The 19,996-nt window shown below is 47.7% G+C and overlaps 1 protein-coding gene across 3 annotated transcripts in view; it reads right to left on the reverse strand.

Annotated features, from left to right (window-relative positions):
• COG2 (component of oligomeric golgi complex 2) overlaps nucleotides 1–19,996 on the reverse strand; it is a 199,487-nt gene that overhangs the window by 110,363 nt on the left and 69,128 nt on the right. For all 3 annotated transcript variants that reach the window (XM_063917580.1, XM_063917579.1, XM_063917582.1), the window contains exons 8-9: nucleotides 15,942–16,066; nucleotides 14,628–14,754 (exon numbers count right to left, since the gene is read on the reverse strand). In XM_063917580.1, coding sequence (XP_063773650.1) covers nucleotides 14,628–14,754; nucleotides 15,942–16,066 — 252 coding nt within the window. The remainder of the gene's footprint in view (nucleotides 1–14,627; nucleotides 14,755–15,941; nucleotides 16,067–19,996) is intronic.

The raw sequence follows: 19,996 nt of genomic DNA on the forward strand, positions 1-19,996 counted from the left end.
CGGGCACAAAATTCTAACTGAGGTCTGGAGGAAGGGCATAGAGGGAGGAGCCAGTGCACACCAGGTAGTCCTAAATCTTTCTTAGTTGTGCCTAGTCTCCTGCGGAGCCGCTATTCCCATGGTCCTTACGGAGTCCCCAGCATCCACTAGGACGTCCGAGAAATGAAAATATGAGAGCAACCTTTTAGGGATCTGAAACTTCTTATCAGGATTGACCCATGGTTCTTCAAACAGGGTATTCAATTCCTTTGACACAGGAAAAGTGACTAAGGACTTCTTTTTTTACATTAAAATAAGATTCCTCACACTCCTCTGACACCTTAACAGGAATGTGCAGAACATCTCTGATAGCCTCTCAAAGAGCCTCTATTCCCGGTGACAGAGCTGCACCCCCCCCCCCCCTCTGAGTCCACCTCCCCCTCCTCCATGTCTGACCTGTCAGAGTCATACTGCAGGATATGGGCCAGAGATAGTTTTTGCGGACAAATGGGAGGGGAGTGAGGCGCTGGTTTGGGGACTGAATCTCTGTTCATAATCTCATCCACAGTCTGTTTTAAGTATTGCGTCTCTCACTGCGGGACAATTTTGTAGAAAGAGTTGAGATCATTCCCTTAAGAGAACTAACCCATTCCGGTTCAGCCCCGCTAGTCTGTGAATACCGAGTACCTAGTAGTGAGCCCCCTGGTGAAGAGGAACACTCTGCGGTACAAGAGACACACTCTTTGCCTGACATACTGTAAATGTGACAGCACACATACACACACACACACACAGGAAAGGTTAAGCACAATCAACCCACAAAGAGCCCTTCAGGGAGACACAGTAGTTTGGAGCCAGCCCCCACCTCAACCTTATCGCTAATGCCAAGCTTAGCCAGGTCGCAGACTAAGTACCTTGATAGGGGACTTAGTACACTAATAATCGCTGCTCCCCTTGTATGAACCCCTGGTACCGCTGAGGTAATTTGGAGTCACACCAGAGGAGCTGCGCGTCCCTGTCCTGTCAACGTGCGTGTCCACTGCAGAGGGAAAATGGCGCTGGTGAGCTGCTGGATCCTCTCACAGTGAAGCCCCGCCCCTTCAATGGCGCGCGGTCTTCCCGCTTTATTTTATACTGGCTGAGGAATCTGGTGCTTAAAATGGAGAAAACCGTTTTAAGGCTGTTGTGCCTGTATGGGTACTGTGTACAGTGTACGGGGACGCAGTTGTGTACTATGTCCGGAGGTGCATTCCGCCCATGTAGAAGCCGTGCGTCTACGTACCCTCATGCCGCCATAATGGCCGGCGCCCGGCTAGCCGGGACGCGCGCTCAGTACTCACCACTCTTCATTCTTCTGGCTCTGTTAGGTTTACGCTCGCCGTGGTGGGGCTTGCGAATAGTTCCCTCAGGAGCTCAGTGTCCTGTCAGCGGGGAACGGGACCATTAACCCTTCAAGAGGTTGGGCCGTTCCTCCCCCTTAAGTCCCACGAAGCAGGCAGGCTGATGCCAACCAGCCCTGCCTGAAAATAACAAACATGGAAAATAAATGCTGAAAACTCTTCGGGAGCTTCCGTCAGTGTGACCGGCTCCTCCGGGCACATTTTCTAAACTGAGTCTGGTAGGAGGGGCATAGAGGGAGGAGCCAGCCCACACTATCAACTTCTTAAATTGCCCATGGCTCCTAGTGGACCAGTCTATACCCCATGGTACTAAACGGACCCCAGGTATCCTCTAGGACGTAAGAGAAATATTATTTCTGAGACTGAAACGGCAGGACTGTGAGAGGTACTGAATGTGTGGTTTGAAGTAGAGAGAGGAATCAAGGATAACACCAACAGCGTACTTGAAGCTAGAGGATATAGGGCCTAATTCAGACCTGATTGCTGTTGTGCGAAATCGCACAGCGGGTGATTATCGAATGACTGCGCATGCGTATGAACCGCAATGTGCAGGAGCATTGCGAAACAGCGACAGAATGGTGCAAAATTTTCGATCGCTAGGCATTCGCAAGTTGATTGACAGGAAGCGGATGTTTGTCAGTAAAAACACAGGCGTTCCCAAGCGTTTTCTGGGAGGGTGTGTGCAGTCGACTCTGGCCCCAAACAGCCTGTTTCTGTCATACTGTAGGAGTAAGCTCTGGGCTACGCACAGACTGTAAAAATCATTAGATGGTGAGTGAGTTGTGAACAGATTTGCAGATGTCGGTTGTCTGGCGAAGTTTTCACACGGTGTACGCATGCATTAGCACACTTGCGGGTTTTCACTCTCTATGGGCGGCGACTATCTGATCGCAGCCTTCTGCAAAAATGCAGAGGAGCAATCAGGTCTGAATTAGGCCCATAGCTGTGCCGTCAGTAGATAATGAGACTGTGGGAGGGATCAGCTCAGTCTTAGACATGTTAAGTTTAAGAAAATGCTGGGACATCCAAGAAGAGACAGCAGAGAGACAGTTATCACATTAATAGAGGTGGGAAAAAATTATCTTTTTAACCTTAAAAAAACATTTGGAAAATCTAATTATCTAAAGTATAAAAACTAGAAAAGATCAAAGAGAATTTCCGGATACGCTACATGCACATATTTGGCCAATGCACCTGTACTTGTCTGCGTTATTGCATGGAGAATGGAGCACGGGCAGATAGCGTATGTTATCACAGAACAGTGTGTATGTGGTAAACAGATTCTGGGAGCAATAGGTACTATAGAGGGCACCGTGCCTCTTACTGACAATGGAAAAGTAAATCACACACAACTGGCAGGACAAAGCCAAGTCACAACCGCCATAATACTTATTTAATAATAAGTATTGTGAGCATTACAAGTAGGCACAGGCCAAGGCTGAAGATGGAGCATATAGTGCTTTTGTTTAGTGGCAGGGAGTGCCAGGGACCGTGTAGGGAGGCATATTTAATATATAGTTTGGAGAGGCACTATATGGAGAAATAGATGAGTGACACTATACTGAAGAAAGAGAAGCCACTGTAGACGTAATGGACGATGATTGCTGGGAGGCGTCACTGCGACTTATGATTCAGGTGAGAACTAATTAGGTAGGAATAATAAGAATTTACTTACCGATAATTCTATTTCTCATAGTCCGTAGTGGATGCTGGGGACTCCGTAAGGACCATGGGGAATAGCGGCTCCGCAGAAGACTGGGCACATCTAAAGAAAGCTTTAGGACTAACTGGTGTGCACTGGCTCCTCCCCCTATGACCCTCCTCCAAGCCTCAGTTAGGATACTGTGCCCGGACGAGCGTACACAATAAGGAAGGATTTTGAATCCCGGGTAAGACTCATACCAGCCACACCAATCACACCGTATAACCTGTGATCTGAACCCAGTTAACAGCATGATAACAGAGGAGCCTCTGAAAGATGGCTCACAACAATAATAACCCGATTTTTGTAACAATAACTATGTACAAGTATTGCAGACAATCCGCACTTGGGATGGGCGCCCAGCATCCACTACGGACTATGAGAAATAGAATTATCGGTAAGTAAATTCTTATTTTCTCTAACGTCCTAAGTGGATGCTGGGGACTCCGTAAGGACCATGGGGATTATACCAAAGCTCCCAAACGGGCGGGAGAGTGCGGATGACTCTGCAGCACCAAATGAGAGAACTCCAGGTCCTCCTCAGCCAGGATATCAATTTTGTAGAATTTTACAAACGTATTTGCTCCTGACCAAGTAGCTGCTCGGCAAAGTTGTAAAGCCGAGACACCTCGGGCAGCCGCCCAAGATGAGCCCACCTTCCTTGTGGAGTGGGCATTTACAGATTTTTGGCTGTGGCAGGCCTGCCACAGAATGTGCAAGCTGAATTGTACTACAAATCCAACGAGCAATAGTCTGCCCAGAAGCAGGAGCACCCAGCTTGTTGGGTGCACACAGGATAAACAGCGAGTCAGATTTCCTGACTCCAGCCGTCCTGGAAACATATATTTTCAGGGCACTGACAACGTCTAGCAACTTGGAGGCCTCCAAGTCCCTAGTAGCCGCAGGCACCACCAATAGGTTGGTTCAGGTGAGACGCTGAAACCACCTTAGGGAGAAACTGAGGACGAGTCCTCAATTCCGCCCTGTCCGAATGGAAAATCAGATAAGGGCTTTTTCAGGATAAAGCCGCCAATTCTGACACGCGCCTGGCCCAGGCCAGGGCCAACAGCATGACCACTTTCCATGTGAGATATTTTAACTCCACAGATTTAAGTGGTTCAAACCAATGTGACTTTTGGAACCAAAAACTACATTGAGATCCCAAAGTGCCACTGGAGGCACAAAAGGAGGCTGTATATGCAGTACCCCTTTTACAAACGTCTGAACTTCAGGGACTGAAGCTAGTTCTTTTTGGAAGAAAATTGACAGGGCCGAAATTTGAACCTTAATGGACCCCAATTTCAGGCCCATAGACACTCCTGTTTGCAGGAAATGTAGGAATCGACCCAGTTGAATTTCCTCCGTCGGGCCTTACTGGCCTCGCACCACGCAACATATTTTCGCCAATTGCGGTGATAATGTTTTTGCGGTTACATCCTTCCTGGCTTTGATCAGGATAGGGATGACTTCATCCGGAATGCCTTTTTTCCTTCAGGATCCGGCGTTCAACCGCCATGCCGTCAAACGCAGCCGCGGTAAGTCTTGGAACAGACAGGGTCCCTGCTGGAGCAGGTCCCCTCTTAGAGGCAGAGGCCACGGATCCTCCGTGAGCATCTCCTGAAGTTCCGGTTACCAAGTCCTTCTTGGCCAATCCGGAGCCACGAATATAGTGCTTTCTCCTCTCCACCTTATCAATCTCAGTACCTTGGGTATGAGAGGCAGAGGAGGGAACACCTACACTGACTGGTACACCCACAGTGTTACCAGAGCGTCTACAACTATTGCCTGAGGGTCTCTTGACCTGGCGCAATACCTGTCGAGTTTTTTAATCATGTGGACGACTTCTGGGTGAAGTCCCCACTCTCCCGGGTGGAGGTCGTGCTGAGGAAGTCTGCTTCCCAGTTGTCCACTCCCGGAATGAATACTGTTGACAGTGCTATCACATGATTTTCCGCCCAGCGAAGAATCCCTGCAGCTTCTGCCATTGCCCTCCTGCTTCTTGTGCCACCCTGTCTGTTTACGTGGGTGACTGCCATGATGTTGTCCGACTGGATCAATACCGGCTGACCTTGAAGCAGAGGTCTTGCTAAGCTTAGAGCATTGTAAATGGCCCTTCGCTTCAGGATATTTATGTGAAGTGATGTATCCAGGCTTGACCCTAAGCCCTGGATATTCCTTCCCTGTGTGACTGCTCCCCAGCCTCGCAGGCTGGCATCCGTGGTCACCAGGACCCAGTCCTGAATGCCGAATCTGCGGCCCTCTAGAAGATGAGCACTCTGCAACCACCACAGGATGGATACCCTTGTCCTTGGTGACAGGGTTATCCGCTGATGCATCTGAAAATGCGACCCGGACCATTTGTCCAGTAGGTTCCACTGGAAAGTTCTTGCGTGGAATCTAACGAATGGGATTGCTTCGTAGGAAGCCACCATTTTTACCCAGAACCCTTGTGCATTGATGCACTGAGACTTGGTTCGATTTTAGGAGGTTCCTGACTAGCTCGGATAACTCCCTGGCTTTCTCTTCCGGGAGAAACACCTTTTTTCTGGACTGTGTCCAGGAACATCCCTAGGAAACAGAAGACAAGTCGTCGGAAACAGCTGCGATTTTGGAATATTGAGAATCCAATCGTGCTGCCTCAACACTACCTGAGATAGTGCTACACCGACTTCCAACTGTTCCCTGGATCTTACCCTTATCAGGGAATCGTCCAAGTAAGGGATAACTAAAATTCCCTTCCTTCGAAGGGATATCATTTCGGCCATTACCTTGGTAAAGACCCGGGGTGTCGTGGACCATCCCTACGGCAGCGTCTGAACTGATAGTGACAGTTCTGTACCATAACCTGAGGTACCCTTGGTGAGAAGGGTAAATTTTGACATGAAGGTAAGCATCCTTGATGTCCCGAGACATCATGTAGTCCCCTTCTTCCAGGTTCGCAATCACTGCTCTGAGTGACTCAATCTTGAATTTGAACCTCTGTATGTAAGTGTTCAAAGATTTTAGATTTAGAATCGGTCTCACCGAGCCGTCTGGCTTCGGTACCACAATAGTGTGGAATAATACCCCGTTCCCTGTTGCAGGAGGGGTACCTTGATTATCACCTGCTGGGAATACAGCTTGTGCATGGCTTCCAAAACTGCCTCCCTGTCAGAGGGAGACGTCGGTAAAGCCGACCTTTGGAAACGGCGAGGGGGAGACGTCTCGAATTTCAATATGTACCCTTGAGATATTACCTGAAGGATCCAGGGGTCTACTTGCGAGTGAGCCCACTGCGCACTGAAATTCATTGAGAACGGGCCCCCACCGTGCCTGAGCTTGTAAGGCCCTAGCGTCATACTGAGGGCTTTGCAGAGGCGGGAAAGGATTTCTGTTCCTGGGAACTGGGTAATCTCTTCAGCCTTTTTTCCTCTCCCTCTGTCACGAGCAGAAAAGAGGAACCTTTTGTCCGCTTGCCAACAAAGGACTGCGCCTGATAATACGGCGTCTTATTTTGAGAGGCGACCTGGGGTACAAACGTGGATTTCCCAGTTGTTGCCATGGCCACCAGGTCTAAAAGACTGACCCCAAATGTCCCCTTTCAAAGGCAAAACTTCCAAATGCCGTTTGGAATCCGCATCACCTGACCATTTTACTGGTAGAATTGGACAACGCACTTATACTTGATGCCAGTCGGCAATTATTCCGCTGTGCATCCTGCATATATAGAAATGCATCTTTTAAATGCTCTATAGGCAATAATATACTATCCTTAGCTAGGATATCAATATTTCCAGTCAGGGAATCCGACCATGCCAACCCAGCACTGCACCTCCAGGCTGAGGCGATTGCTGGTCGCAGTATAACACCAGTATGTGTGTGAATACATTTTTGGATACCCTCCTGCTTTCTATCAGCAGGATCCTTAAGGGCGGCCATCTCATGAGAGGGTAGAGCCCTTGTTCTTACAAGCGTGTGAGCGCCTTATCCCCCCTAGGGGGTGTTTCCCAACGCACCCTAACCTCTGGCGGGAAAGGGTATACAGCCAATACTTTTTAAGAAATTATCAATTGTTATCGGGGGGAAACCCACGCATCATCACACATTTTATTTCTCAGATTCAGGAAAACTACAGGTAGTTTTTCCCTCACCGAACATAATACCCCTTTTTGGTGGTACTCGTATTATCAGAAATGTATAAAACATTTTCCATTGTCTCAATCATGTAACGTGTGGCCCTACTGGAAATCACGGTTGTCTCTTCACCGTCGACACAGGAGTCAGTATCCGTGTCGGCGTCTGTATCTGCCATCTGAGGTAACGGGCGCTTTAAAGCCCCTGACGGCCTATGAGACGTCTGGACAGGCACAAGCTGAGTAGCCGGCTGTCTCATGTCAACCACTGTTTTTTTATACAGAGCTGACACTGTCACGTAATTTTCAACAGTACATCCACTCAGGTGTCGACCCCCTAGGTGGTGACATCACTGTTACAGACACTCTGCTCCGTCTCCACATCATTTTTCTCCTCATACATGTCGACACAAACGTACCGACACACAGCACACACACAGGGAATGCTCTGATAGAGGACAGGACCCCACTAGCCCTTTGGGGAGACAGAGGGAGAGTTTGCCAGCACACACCAGAGCGCTATATATATATATATATATACAGGGATAACCTTATATAAGTGTTTTTCCCCTTATAGCTGCTGTATAGTTAATACTGCGCCTAATTAGTGCCCCCCCTCTCTTTTTTAACCCTTTCTGTAGTGTAGTAACTGCAGGGGAGAGCCAGGGAGCTTCCCTCCAACGGAGCTGTGAGGGAAAATAAGAATTTACTTACCGATAATTCTATTTCTCGGAGTCCGTAGTGGATGCTGGGGTTCCTGAAAGGACCATGGGGAATAGCGGCTCCGCAGGAGACAGGGCACAAAAAAGTAAAGCTTTACTAGGTCAGGTGGTGTGCACTGGCTCCTCCCCCTATGACCCTCCTCCAGACTCCAGTTAGGTACTGTGCCCGGACGAGCATACACAATAAGGGAGGCATTTTGAATCCCGGGTAAGACTCATACCAGCCACACCAATCACACCGTACAACTTGTGATCTAAACCCAGTTAACAGTATGACAACAGAAAGGGCCTCTTAAAGATGGCTCCTTAACAATAACCCGAATTAGTTAACAATAACTATGTACAAGTATTGCAGATAATCCGCACTTGGGATGGGCGCCCAGCATCCACTACGGACTCCGAGAAATAGAATTATCGGTAAGTAAATTCTTATTTTCTCTATCGTCCTAAGTGGATGCTGGGGTTCCTGAAAGGACCATGGGGATTATACCAAAGCTCCCAAACGGGCGGGAGAGTGCGGATGACTCTGCAGCACCGAATGAGAGAACTCCAGGTCCTCCTTTGCCAGGGTATCAAATTTGTAAAATTTTACAAACGTGTTCTCCCCCGACCACGTAGCTGCTCGGCAGAGTTGTAATGCCGAGACCCCTCGGGCAGCCGCCCAAGATGAGCCCACCTTCCTTGTGGAGTGGGCTTTTACAGTTTTAGGCTGTGGCAGGCCTGCCACAGAATGTGCAAGTTGAATTGTGTTACAAATCCAACGAGCAATCGACTGCTTAGAAGCAGGTGCGCCCAACTTGTTGGGTGCATACAATATAAACAGCGAGTCAGATTTTCTGACTCCAGCCGTCCTTGCAATGTATATTTTTAAGGCTCTGACAACGTCCAACAACTTGGAGTCCTCCAAGTCGCTAGTGGCCGCAGGCACCACAATAGGTTGGTTCAGATGAAATGCTGATACCACTTTAGGGAGAAAATGCGGACGAGTCCGCAGTTCTGCCCTATCCGAATGGAAGATTAGATAAGGACTTTTATAAGATAAAGCCGCCAATTCAGATACTCTCCTGGCAGAGGCCAGGGCTAGTAACATAGTCACTTTCAATGTGAGATATTTCAAATCCACCTTTTTCAATGGTTCAAACCAATGGGATTTGAGGAAATCTAAAACTACATTTAGATCCCACGGTGCCACCGGAGGCACCACAGGAGGCTGTATATGCAGTACTCCCTTGACAAAAGTCTGGACCTCAGGGACAGAGGCCAATTCTTTTTGGAAGAATATTGACAGGGCCGAAATTTGAACCTTAATGGATCCCAATTTGAGACCCATAGATAATCCTGATTGCAGGAAATGTAGGAAACGACCCAGTTGGAATTCCTCCGTCGGAACCCTCCGATCCTCGCACCACGCTACATATTTTCGCCAAATGCGGTGATAATGTTTCACGGTGACTTCCTTCCGTGCCTTAATCAAGGTAGGAATGACTTCTTCTGGAATGCCTTTCCCTTTTAGGATCTGGCGTTCAACCGCCATGCCGTCAAACGCAGCCGCGGTAAGTCTTGAAAAAGACAGGGACCCTGCTGTAGCAGGTCCCTTCTCAGAGGTAGAGGCCACGGTTCGTCCGTGAGCATCTCTTGAAGTTCCGGATACCAAGTCCTTCTCGGCCAATCCGGAACCACTAGTATTGTTCTTACTCTTCTTTGCCGTATGATCTTCAATACCTTTGGTATGAGCGGCAGAGGAGGAAACACATACACTGACTGGTACACCCAAGGAGTTACCAGTGCGTCCACAGCTATTGCCTGTGGATCTCTTGACCTGGCGCAATATTTGTCCAGTTTCTTGTTGAGGCGAGACGCCATCATGTCTACAATTGGTCTTTCCCAACGGTCTATTAACATGTTGAAGACTTCTGGATGTAGACCCCACTCTCCCGGATGAAGATCGTGTCTGCTGAGGAAGTCTGCTTCCCAGTTGTCCACGCCCGGGATGAACACTGCTGACAGTGCTATCACGTGATTCTCCGCCCAGCGAAGAATCTTGGCAGCTTCTGCCATTGCACTCCTGCTTCTTGTGCCGCCCTGCCTGTTTACATGGGCGACCGCCGTGATGTTGTCCGACTGAATCAACACCGGCTTTCCTTGCAGGAGAAGTTCCGCCTGGCTTAGAGCATTGTAGATTGCTCTTAGTTCCAGAATGTTTATGTGAAGAGACTTTTCCAGACTCGTCCATACTCCCTGGAAGTTTCTTCCTTGTGTGACTGCTCCCCAGCCTCTCAGGCTGGCGTCCGTGGTCACCAGGATCCAATCCTGAATGCCGAATCTGCGGCCTTCTAATAGGTGAGCCTTCTGCAACCACCACAGAAGTGACACCCTTGTCTTTGGTGACAGGGTTATTCGCAGGTGCATCTGCAGATGCGACCCTGACCATTTGTCCAACAGATCCCTTTGGAATATTCTTGCATGGAATCTGCCGAATGGAATTGCTTCGTAAGAAGCCACCATTTTTCCCAGGACTCTTGTGCATTGATGTACTGACACTTTTCCTGGTTTTAGGAGGTTCCTGACCAGATCGGATAACTCCTTGGCTTTTTCCTCTGGAAGGAAAACCTTTTTCTGAACCGTGTCCAGAATCATTCCTAGGAACAGCAGACGAGTTGTCGGGATTAAATGGGATTTTGGAATATTCAGAATCCACCCGTGTTGTCTTAGCACCTCTTGAGATAGTGCTAAAGCTGTCTCCAGCTGTTCTCTGGACCTTGCCCTTATTAGGAGATCGTCCAAGTATGGGATAACTAATACGCCTTTTCTTCGAAGAAGAATCATCATCTCGGCCATTACCTTGGTAAAGACCCGAGGCGCCGTGGACAATCCGAACGGCAGCGTCTGAAACTGATAGTGACAGTTTTGAACAATGAACCTGAGGTACCCCTGGTGTGCGGGGTAAATCGGAACGTGTAGATACGCATCCTTGATGTCCAAGGATACCATAAAGTCCCCTTCTTCCAGGTTCGCTATCACTGCTCTGAGTGACTCCATCTTGAACTTGAATTTTTTTATGTAGAGGTTCAAGGACTTCAGATTTAGAATAGGCCTTACCGAGCCATCCGGCTTCGGTACCACAAATAGAGTGGAATAATACCCCTTTCCTTGTTGTAATAGGGGTACTTTGACTATCACCTGCTGAGCGTACAGCTTGTGAATGGCTTCCAACACCCTCTCCCTTTCGGAAGAGACGGTTGGTAAGGCAGACTTCAGGAAACGATGAGGAGGATCCGTCTCTAATTCCAACCTGTACCCCTGAGATATTATCTGCAGGATCCAGGGGTCTACCTGCGAGTGAGCCCACTGCGCGCTGTAATTTTTGAGACGGCCCCCCACTGTCCCCGAGTCCGCTTGAGAGGCCCCAGCGTCATGCTGAGGTTTTTGCAGGAGCCGGGGAGGGCTTCTGTTCCTGGGAAGGAGCTGCCTGTTGGTGTCTCTTCCCTCTTCCTCTGCCTCGTGGCAGGTACGACAAGCCCTTTGCTCTCTTATTTTTGTAGGAGCGAAAAGGCTGCGGTTGAAAGGTCGGTGCCTTTCTCTGTTGGGGAGTGACTTGAGGTAAAAAAGTGGATTTCCCGGCAGTAGCCGTGGCCACCAAGTCTGATAGACCAACTCCAAATAACTCCTCCCCTTTATACGGCAAAACCTCCATGTGACGTTTTGAATCCGCATCGCCTGTCCACTGTCGTGTCCATAAGGCTCTTCTGGCTGAAATGGACATAGCACTCACCCGAGATGCCAGTGTGCAAATATCCCTCTGTGCATCACGCATATAGATAAATGCATCCTTTATTTGTTCTAACGACAGTAAAACATTGTCCCTATCTAGGGTATCAATATTTTCAATCAGGGATTCTGACCAAACTACTCCAGCACTGCACATCCAGGCAGTTGCTATAGCTGGTCGTAGTATAACACCTGCATGTGTGTATATATTCTTTTGAATAACTTCCATCTTTCTATCTGATGGATCCTTAAGTGCGGCCGTCTCAGGAGAGGGTAACGCCACTTGTTTGGATAAGCGTGTGAGCGCCTTGTCCACCTTAGGGGGTGTTTCCCAGCGCGCCCTAACCTCTGGCGGGAAAGGGTATAATGCCAATAACTTTTTTGAAATTATCAACTTTTTATCAGGAGCAACCCACGCTTCATCACACACGTCATTTAATTCTTCTGATTCAGGAAAAACTGTTTGTAGTTTTTTCACACCATACATAATACCCTGTTTTACGGTATCTGTAGTATCAGCTAAATGTAACGTCTCCTTCATTGCCAAAATCATATAACGTGTGGCCCTACTGGAAAATACGTTTGAATTTCTACCGTCGTCACTGGAATCAGTGCCCGTGTCTGGGTCTGTGTCGACCGACTGAGGCAAAGGGCGTTTTACAGCCCCTGACGGTGTTTGAGGCGCCTGGACAGGCATTAATTGATTGTCCGGCCGCCTCATGTCCTCAACTGACTGTTTAAGGGAAGATAAACCATCACGTAATTCCACAAATAAAGGCATCCATTCTGGTGTCGACCCCCTGGGGGGTGACATCTGCATATTTGGCAATTGCTCCGCCTCCACACCAATATCGTCCTCATACATGTCGACACCACGTACCGACACACACCGCAAACTCACAGGGAATGCTCTAATGAAGACAGGACCCACTAGCCCTTTTGGGGAGACAGAGGGAGAGTCTGCCAGCACACACCACAAAGCGCTATATATACAAGGGATATCCTTATATTAAGTGCTCCCTTATAGCTGCTTTAATATATATATATATATAGCCATTAATGTGCCCCCCCTCTCTGTTTTACCCTGTTTCTGTAGTGCAGTGCAGGGGAGAGACCTGGGAGCCGTTCTGACCAGCGGAGCTGTGACAGAAAATGGCGCCGTGTGCTGAGGAGATAGGCCCCGCCCCTTTTTCGGCGGGTTCTTCTCCCGCTATTTTTCCAGTCAGGCAGGGGTTAAATATCTCCATATAGCCCCTATGGGCTATATGTGAGGTATTTTTAGCCTTGTATAAGGTTTATATTTGCCTCTCAGAGCGCCCCCCCCCAGCGCTCTGCACCCTCAGTGACTGCCCAGTGAAGTGTGCTGAGAGGAAAATGGCGCACAGCTGCAGTGCTGTGCGCTACCTTATGAAGACTGAGGAGTCTTCAGCCGCCGGTTTCCGGACCTCTTCACGCTTCAGCATCTGCAAGGGGGTCGGCGGCGCGGCTCCGGGACCGGACTCCACGGCTGGGCCTGTGTTCGATCCCTCTGGAGCTAATGGTGTCCAGTAGCCAAGCAGCAAATCCACTCTGCATGCAGGTGAGTTTACTACTTTCCCCCTAAGTCCCACGTTGCAGTGATCCTGTTGCCAGCAGGACTCACTGTAAAGAAAAAAAAAACCTAAACTAAACTTTCTCTAAGCAGCTCTTTAGGAGAGCCACCTAGATTGCACCCTTCTCGTTCGGGCACAAAATCTAACTGGAGTCTGGAGGAGGGTCATAGGGGGAGGAGCCAGTGCACACCACCTGACCTAGTAAAGCTTTACTTTTTTGTGCCCTGTCTCCTGCGGAGCCGCTATTCCCCATGGTCCTTTCAGGAACCCCAGCATCCACTTAGGACGATAGAGAAAATGGCGCTTGTGTGCTGAGGAGATAGGCTCCGCCCCCTTCACGGCGGCCTTTTCTCCCGCTTTTTTTAGGAAAACTGGCAGGGGTGAAATGCATCCATATAGCCCAGGAGCTATATATGTATTTCTTTAGCCATATAAGGTTTAAACATGTTGTATTGCGTCTCAGGGCGCTCTCCCCCAGCGCCCTGCACCCTCAGTGACCGGAGTGTGAAGTGTGCTGAGAGCAATGGCGCACAGCTGCAGTGCTGTGCGCTACCTTATTGAAGACAGGAACGTCTTCTGCCGCCGATTTTTCCGGACCTCTTCGCTCTTCTGGCTCTGTAAGGGGGCCGGCGGCGCGGCTCCGGGACCCATCCAGGCTGAACCTGTGATCGTCCCTCTGGAGCTAATGTCCAGTAGCCAAGAAGCCCAATCCACTCTGCAGTCAGGTGAGTTCGCTTCTTCTCCCCTTAGTCCCACGATGCAGTGAGCCTGTTGCCAGCAGGTCTCACTGAAAATAACAAACCTAAACTAAAACTTTCACTAAGAAGCTCAGGAGAGCCCCTAGTGTGCACCCTTCTCGTCGGGCACAGAAATCTAACTGAGGCTTGGAGGAGGGTCATAGGGGGAGGAGCCAGTGCACACCAGTTAGTCCTAAAGCTTTCTTTAGATGTGCCCAGTCTCCTGCGGAGCCGCTATTCCCCATGGTCCTTACGGAGTCCCCAGCATCCACTTAGGACGTTAGAGAAAATTTGGCTGGTGAAAGCTGCATCTTTAATGCTTGGGTAAAGGTGTGTTTAGGCAGAGTGTGCACTGTGTTAACGGGAGACATGCCTATTGTAGAGGCGCAGGTCCACTACCTTAATTGCCATAGACTAACACTTTTCTTTAGTATTAGAACATCCAATTAACATTTAACAATGTAGCCCATATTTACAGGTGTAAAAAAGATCTTGCACTTTTCATGTTAGTGATGCCTTTTATTATACACATATCTCTTTGTAACCAGTGTAGTTATTTACACATATAGATAAAACAGAATACATTGATTTCAATAATGTAAGCTAATACTGTACCTGATGAAATATGTCCGGATTCCCTGGGCTGAAGAGTGACGGCAATTTTTCCTCTAACCCATGTGCTATTTCCGGCCAGACAGAGTTCACTAAGAAGTCATACCCAGGAACCATATCCGCCTTCTCACTACAAAGCAACAATAACATCATCACTATTATCTGTCAACTTCCCTGCATAGAGACGCATGTCATTAGATGTTGTTCTAGGGCGGGGTGCAGCAACAAGTGGCAATCCAGCTGCTGTGGAACTACATATCCCAGCATGCCCTGCCACAGTTTTGCTGGTGGGGCATGCCACTGTAGCAGGGTATGCTAGGATTTACATTTCCAAAGCAGCTGGAATGCCCCAATTTGCCTACCCCCTGCACAGATAAAAAACTAAACTTTGATTACATTTGACTTCTATCTACCAAATTGTTGTAAGAAAATAATATATTTAAAAAAGGATGCAGTCACAATGTCGGCATCTGAATTCAGATAGTCTCAGAGTGTGTGCTGACAAAGCGTGGCAAAATATAGGAGTTTGGCTTCATGAGAGAAGAGGCGTGGCCACAGAATAGTACCAATTCACATTACATGACACAGTGCCTCTTATTCACATTACACTATAAAGTAGTACCACTTATACACATTACACCACAGAGTAGTACTCCTTATACATGTTACACCACACAGTAGAGCCCTTTACACATTACACCAAAGTAGACCCCCTTATACACGTTATGCCACAGTAGAGCCATTTATAGACATTACACACAGCATGTAAGGAACATTAGCAGCAGTGCGTCTGGCAGAGAAGAAGCTGGGCGCACTGCTACTATTATACACTGCAGCGGCCGGCACAACCCAAGTTACGGCGGTGACTGGCTGCATATATGTGTAACAGCTGGAAAACAGCACAACAGTTGCAGCTTTATGAGCCATTCCCATACAGGGTAGGCAGGTCCAGGAGTACACCTATTTCATGATCATTCTCTGTGGTCATGTGCATTAGCATATACTGCACATCGAAGCTCATGCAAGGTATCTGTACTTGGTTTTGGTTCCAAAATAGGAATTTCATCAGCATGTTTGTGGGGTCTACTGACTATATATGGGTATGTATGCAGTACAATTGACCTTCCTGATCCACAGACTACTAGACCTGTTCAATTTGTCCATCAACATGAGTGACTAAATTTGGCAGATTTGGTAATTCTGCTTTTACTGACATGACACCAAATCTAAATACCTAGATACAAATAATGAAACACAACACCAAAATATAAAGAGATGTTCCAGTTTCAGGAAGAATTAACTTTTACAAGAATTTACCTGGAGATGGCTCCTCCTGTGACCTCCCTCAGAAGCCGACAATGGTGCGGAACAAACTCCAGAAGCTTATTATACATAACCTGGAGCCCTTTGGGATGAGATTGCACATATTGCTCCACAATAACCTGCCAAAATGAAAAGATTTCTCAATTAGCTCACATCTGTTATGTACAAAATGTCCTTAAAAATATAGTTATTTGTTAGTTTGCATTATGCATTGATAGGTGGTGCAAAGATAAATATAAGGTCCTTTACAACGATTTGCAGATCAACACTGTAATATGGAAGCAATAACATGAAATAACACAGAAGTGTGACAAACAGCACAACTGGTTACAGAAGACAGGCCCATAAACAAAGGCATATAGAAGGGGCAGACTAGATGGGCCAAATGGTTCTTATCTGCCGTCAAATTCTATGTTTCTATTAAACTATTCATATTCATTTCTGACACACAAATCAAGATACTATTTGGGCCCATAGTAGTTTGACCGAAAGAAAGACTTGCGGCTGTGAATGTCACAATGGACTTTCTTAAAGTTGGATGTATGCTGATTTGCATAGTGCATAGCACATAATAAAACAATGAAATGACAGACTCCTTGCATGTACAAAGATTTGTCTGCATCTGATACTTGTGTCTGCTAGAATCTGAAGAGGTGGAACAGGCAAGGTGCTCTAGTGTAGGCAGGCTGTCTAGTGTAGGCAAGGGACTGCAAGGATGTGTTTACGTAATTGCTAATGGATGAAAACAGATACATATATACCCCTATCAGTTGCCGTATAACTTGTGTGTGTGTGGGGGGGGGGGGTCTGAGGGCTTCTGTAAACATACACAGATGATGAGTTCACAATCGGCAAGCCTGTTCTCATTGTGGATGACATATATTGTATGATTTTAATAATATTTTATTATATCTGCTTGTTGTAGACAATTTTTTATTTCCGTCAAATTTCATAGTAAATGAATAAAAATTAATGTTAAAAAATGTACGCCCTGTCATTATACATCTTGCAATGCATATGGCTCAGCATATGAGATTAAATACACTATTTTTAAGTACAATATTTACCAAAATCAGCATCAAAGCCAAAAATGTATGTTGTACATGGGCATAGATGAGCTTCAAAACCAATGTGTGTTAATGCCCAAGTGTGCTGAAGTGAGGCTGGGTATGTCACCAGAAACACACAAACTTCTTGCAGCACTACAGGCTCAGACTGAATTTAATTTGTTTAGCCCTCTCTCTCAGTTATAAATGTATTTAGCAGCAATAGGCAGATGGGTGGACAAAATAAGGTAGAATCCAGCAGCTAGTATATTAATTCTAGGGGACAAACACAATATTTTAAATGAGCCAAGGAAGATGTAGTTTTCATGCAAGGCTGTGGCCTGATGCCACCGTGTGTGTATAGATGCCGCACGCGCACAGCATCTATTCACATTCAAGGGAGAGCTTGGGGAAGCCTAGCACGCCTGACCCCATGAGTGATGTGTACGCCCCCACTAGAGACGCCAGTGGGTCCGCGCCCCCTCCCAGGCCGTTCACGCACACTTTTGTGCTTGCACGCACAAAGTGCCCCAACAGTACAGGCTCCCTACCCCCCAAAAATCCTGGGGGGGACGGGGACGACGACACTAAAGATGCACATGCAATTAACTCAATGTAGGGTGAATTGTCCAGTGAATGAACAGGTCAGAAAAACTGCTTTGAAACATGTACCAATATCATTACTATGTCTTCTTTAAAAAAATAAAAAAAATAAAAATAGTTTGAAGAATGAAGTGGTTAAAATTTCACAGAAAAGGTGCAGAAATTACCAGTGACTGAGCACACAGCAAATGAACAGTATAACATACCTTAATAAAAGAAAATGCGACACTTGTTAAAATAAGAATTTACTCACCGGTAATTCTATTTCTCGTAGTCCGTAGTGGATGCTGGGACTCCGTAAGGACCATGGGGAATAGCGGCTCCGCAGAAAACTGGGCACAACTATAAAGAAAGCTTTAGGTCTAACTGGTGTGCACTGGCTCCTCCCACTATGACCCTCCTCCAGACTTCAGTTAGGATACTGTGCCCGGAAGAGCTGACACAATAAGGAAGGATTTAGAATCCCGGGTAAGACTCATACCAGCCACACCAATCTCACCGTATAACTCGTGATACAATACCCAGTTAACAGTATGACAACAACTGAGCCTCTCAACAGATGGCTCAACAATAACCCTTTAGTTAAACAATAACTATATACAAGTATTGCAGACAATCCGCACTTGGGATGGGCGCCCAGCATCCACTACGGACTACGAGAAATAGAATTACTGGTGAGTAAATTCTTATTTTCTCTGACGTCCTAAGTGGATGCTGGGACTCCGTAAGGACCATGGGGATTATACCAAAGCTCCCAAACGGGCGGGAGAGTGCGGATGACTCTGCAGCTCCGAATGGGCAAACTCTAGGTCCTCCTCAGCCAGGGTGTCAAACTTGTAGAATTTAGCAAATGTGTTTGACCCCGACCAAGTAGCTGCTTCGCAAAGTTGTAAAGCCGAGACCCCTCGGGCAGCCGCCCAAGAAGAGCCCACCTTCCTCGTGGAATGGGCTTTCACTGATTTAGGATGCGGCAGTCCAGCCGCAGAATGTGCAAGCTGAATCGTACTACAGATCCAGCGAGCAATAGTCTGCTTTGAAGCAGGTGCACCCAACTTGTTGGGTGCAGACAGGATAAATAGCGAGTCAGTCTTTCTGACTCCAGCTGTCCTGGAAACATAGATTTTCAGGGCCCTGACTACGTCCAACAACTTGGAAGCCTCCAAGTCTGTAGTAGCCGCAGGCACCACGATAGGTTGGTTCAGATGAAAGGCTGATACCACTTTAGGAAGAAACTGGGGACGAGTCCTCAATTCTGCCCTATCCATATGGAAAATCAGATAAGGGCTTTTACATGACAAAGCCGCCAATTCTGATACACGCCTGGCAGAAGCCAAGGCCAACAACATGACCACTTTCCACGTGAGATATTTCAATTCCACGGTTTTAAGTGGCTCAAACCAATGTGACTTTAGGAAATCCAACACCACGTTGAGATCCCAAGGTGCCACTGGAGGCACAAAAGGGGGCTGAATATGCAGCACTCCCTTAACAAAAGTCTGAACTTCAGGTAGTGAAGCCAGTTCTCTCTGGAAGAAAATCGATAGAGCCGAAATCTGGACCTTAATGGAACCCAATTTCAGGCCCATAGTCACCCCTGACTGTAGGAAGTGCAGGAAACGGCCCAGCTGAAATTCCTCCGTTGGGGCCTTCCTGGCCTCACACCACGCAACATATTTTCGCCATATGCGGTGATAATGGTTTGCGGTTACTTCTTTCCTAGCTTTAATCAGCGTAGGAATGACTTCCTCCGGAATGCCCTTTTCCTTCAGGATCCGGTGTTCAACCGCCATGCCGTCAAACGCAGCCGCGGTAAGTCTTGGAACAGACAGGGCCCCTGCTGCAGCAGGTCCTGTCTGAGCGGCAGAGGCCATGGGTCCTCTGCCATCATTTCTTGAAGTTCCGGGTACCAAGCTCTTCTTGGCCAATCCGGAACAATGAGTATAGTTCTTACTCCTCTTCTCCTTATTATCCTCAGTACCTTTGGTATGCGAGGAAGAGGAGGGAACACATAAACCGACCGGTACACCCACGGTGTCACTAGAGCGTCCACAGCTATCGCCTGCGGGTCTCTCGACCTGGCGCAATATCTTTCTAGCTTTTTGTTTAGGCGGGACGCCATCATGTCCACCTGTGGCCTTTCCCAACGGTTGACAATCAGTTGGAAGACTTCTGGATGAAGTCCCCACTCTCCCGGGTGGAGGTCGTGCCTGCTGAGGGAGTCTGCTTCCCAGTTGTCCACTCCCGGAATGAACACTGCTGACAGTGCTAACACGTGATTTTCCGCCCATCGGAGAATCCTTGTGGCTTCTGCCATCGCCGTCCTGCTTCTCGTGCCGCCCTGTCGGTTTACATGGGCGACCGCCGTGATGTTGTCTGACTGGATTAGTACCGGCTGGTTTT

This window comes from Pseudophryne corroboree, chromosome 4 (genome assembly GCF_028390025.1).
Source record: "Pseudophryne corroboree isolate aPseCor3 chromosome 4, aPseCor3.hap2, whole genome shotgun sequence".
Classification (NCBI taxonomy): Eukaryota; Metazoa; Chordata; class Amphibia; order Anura; family Myobatrachidae; genus Pseudophryne; species Pseudophryne corroboree.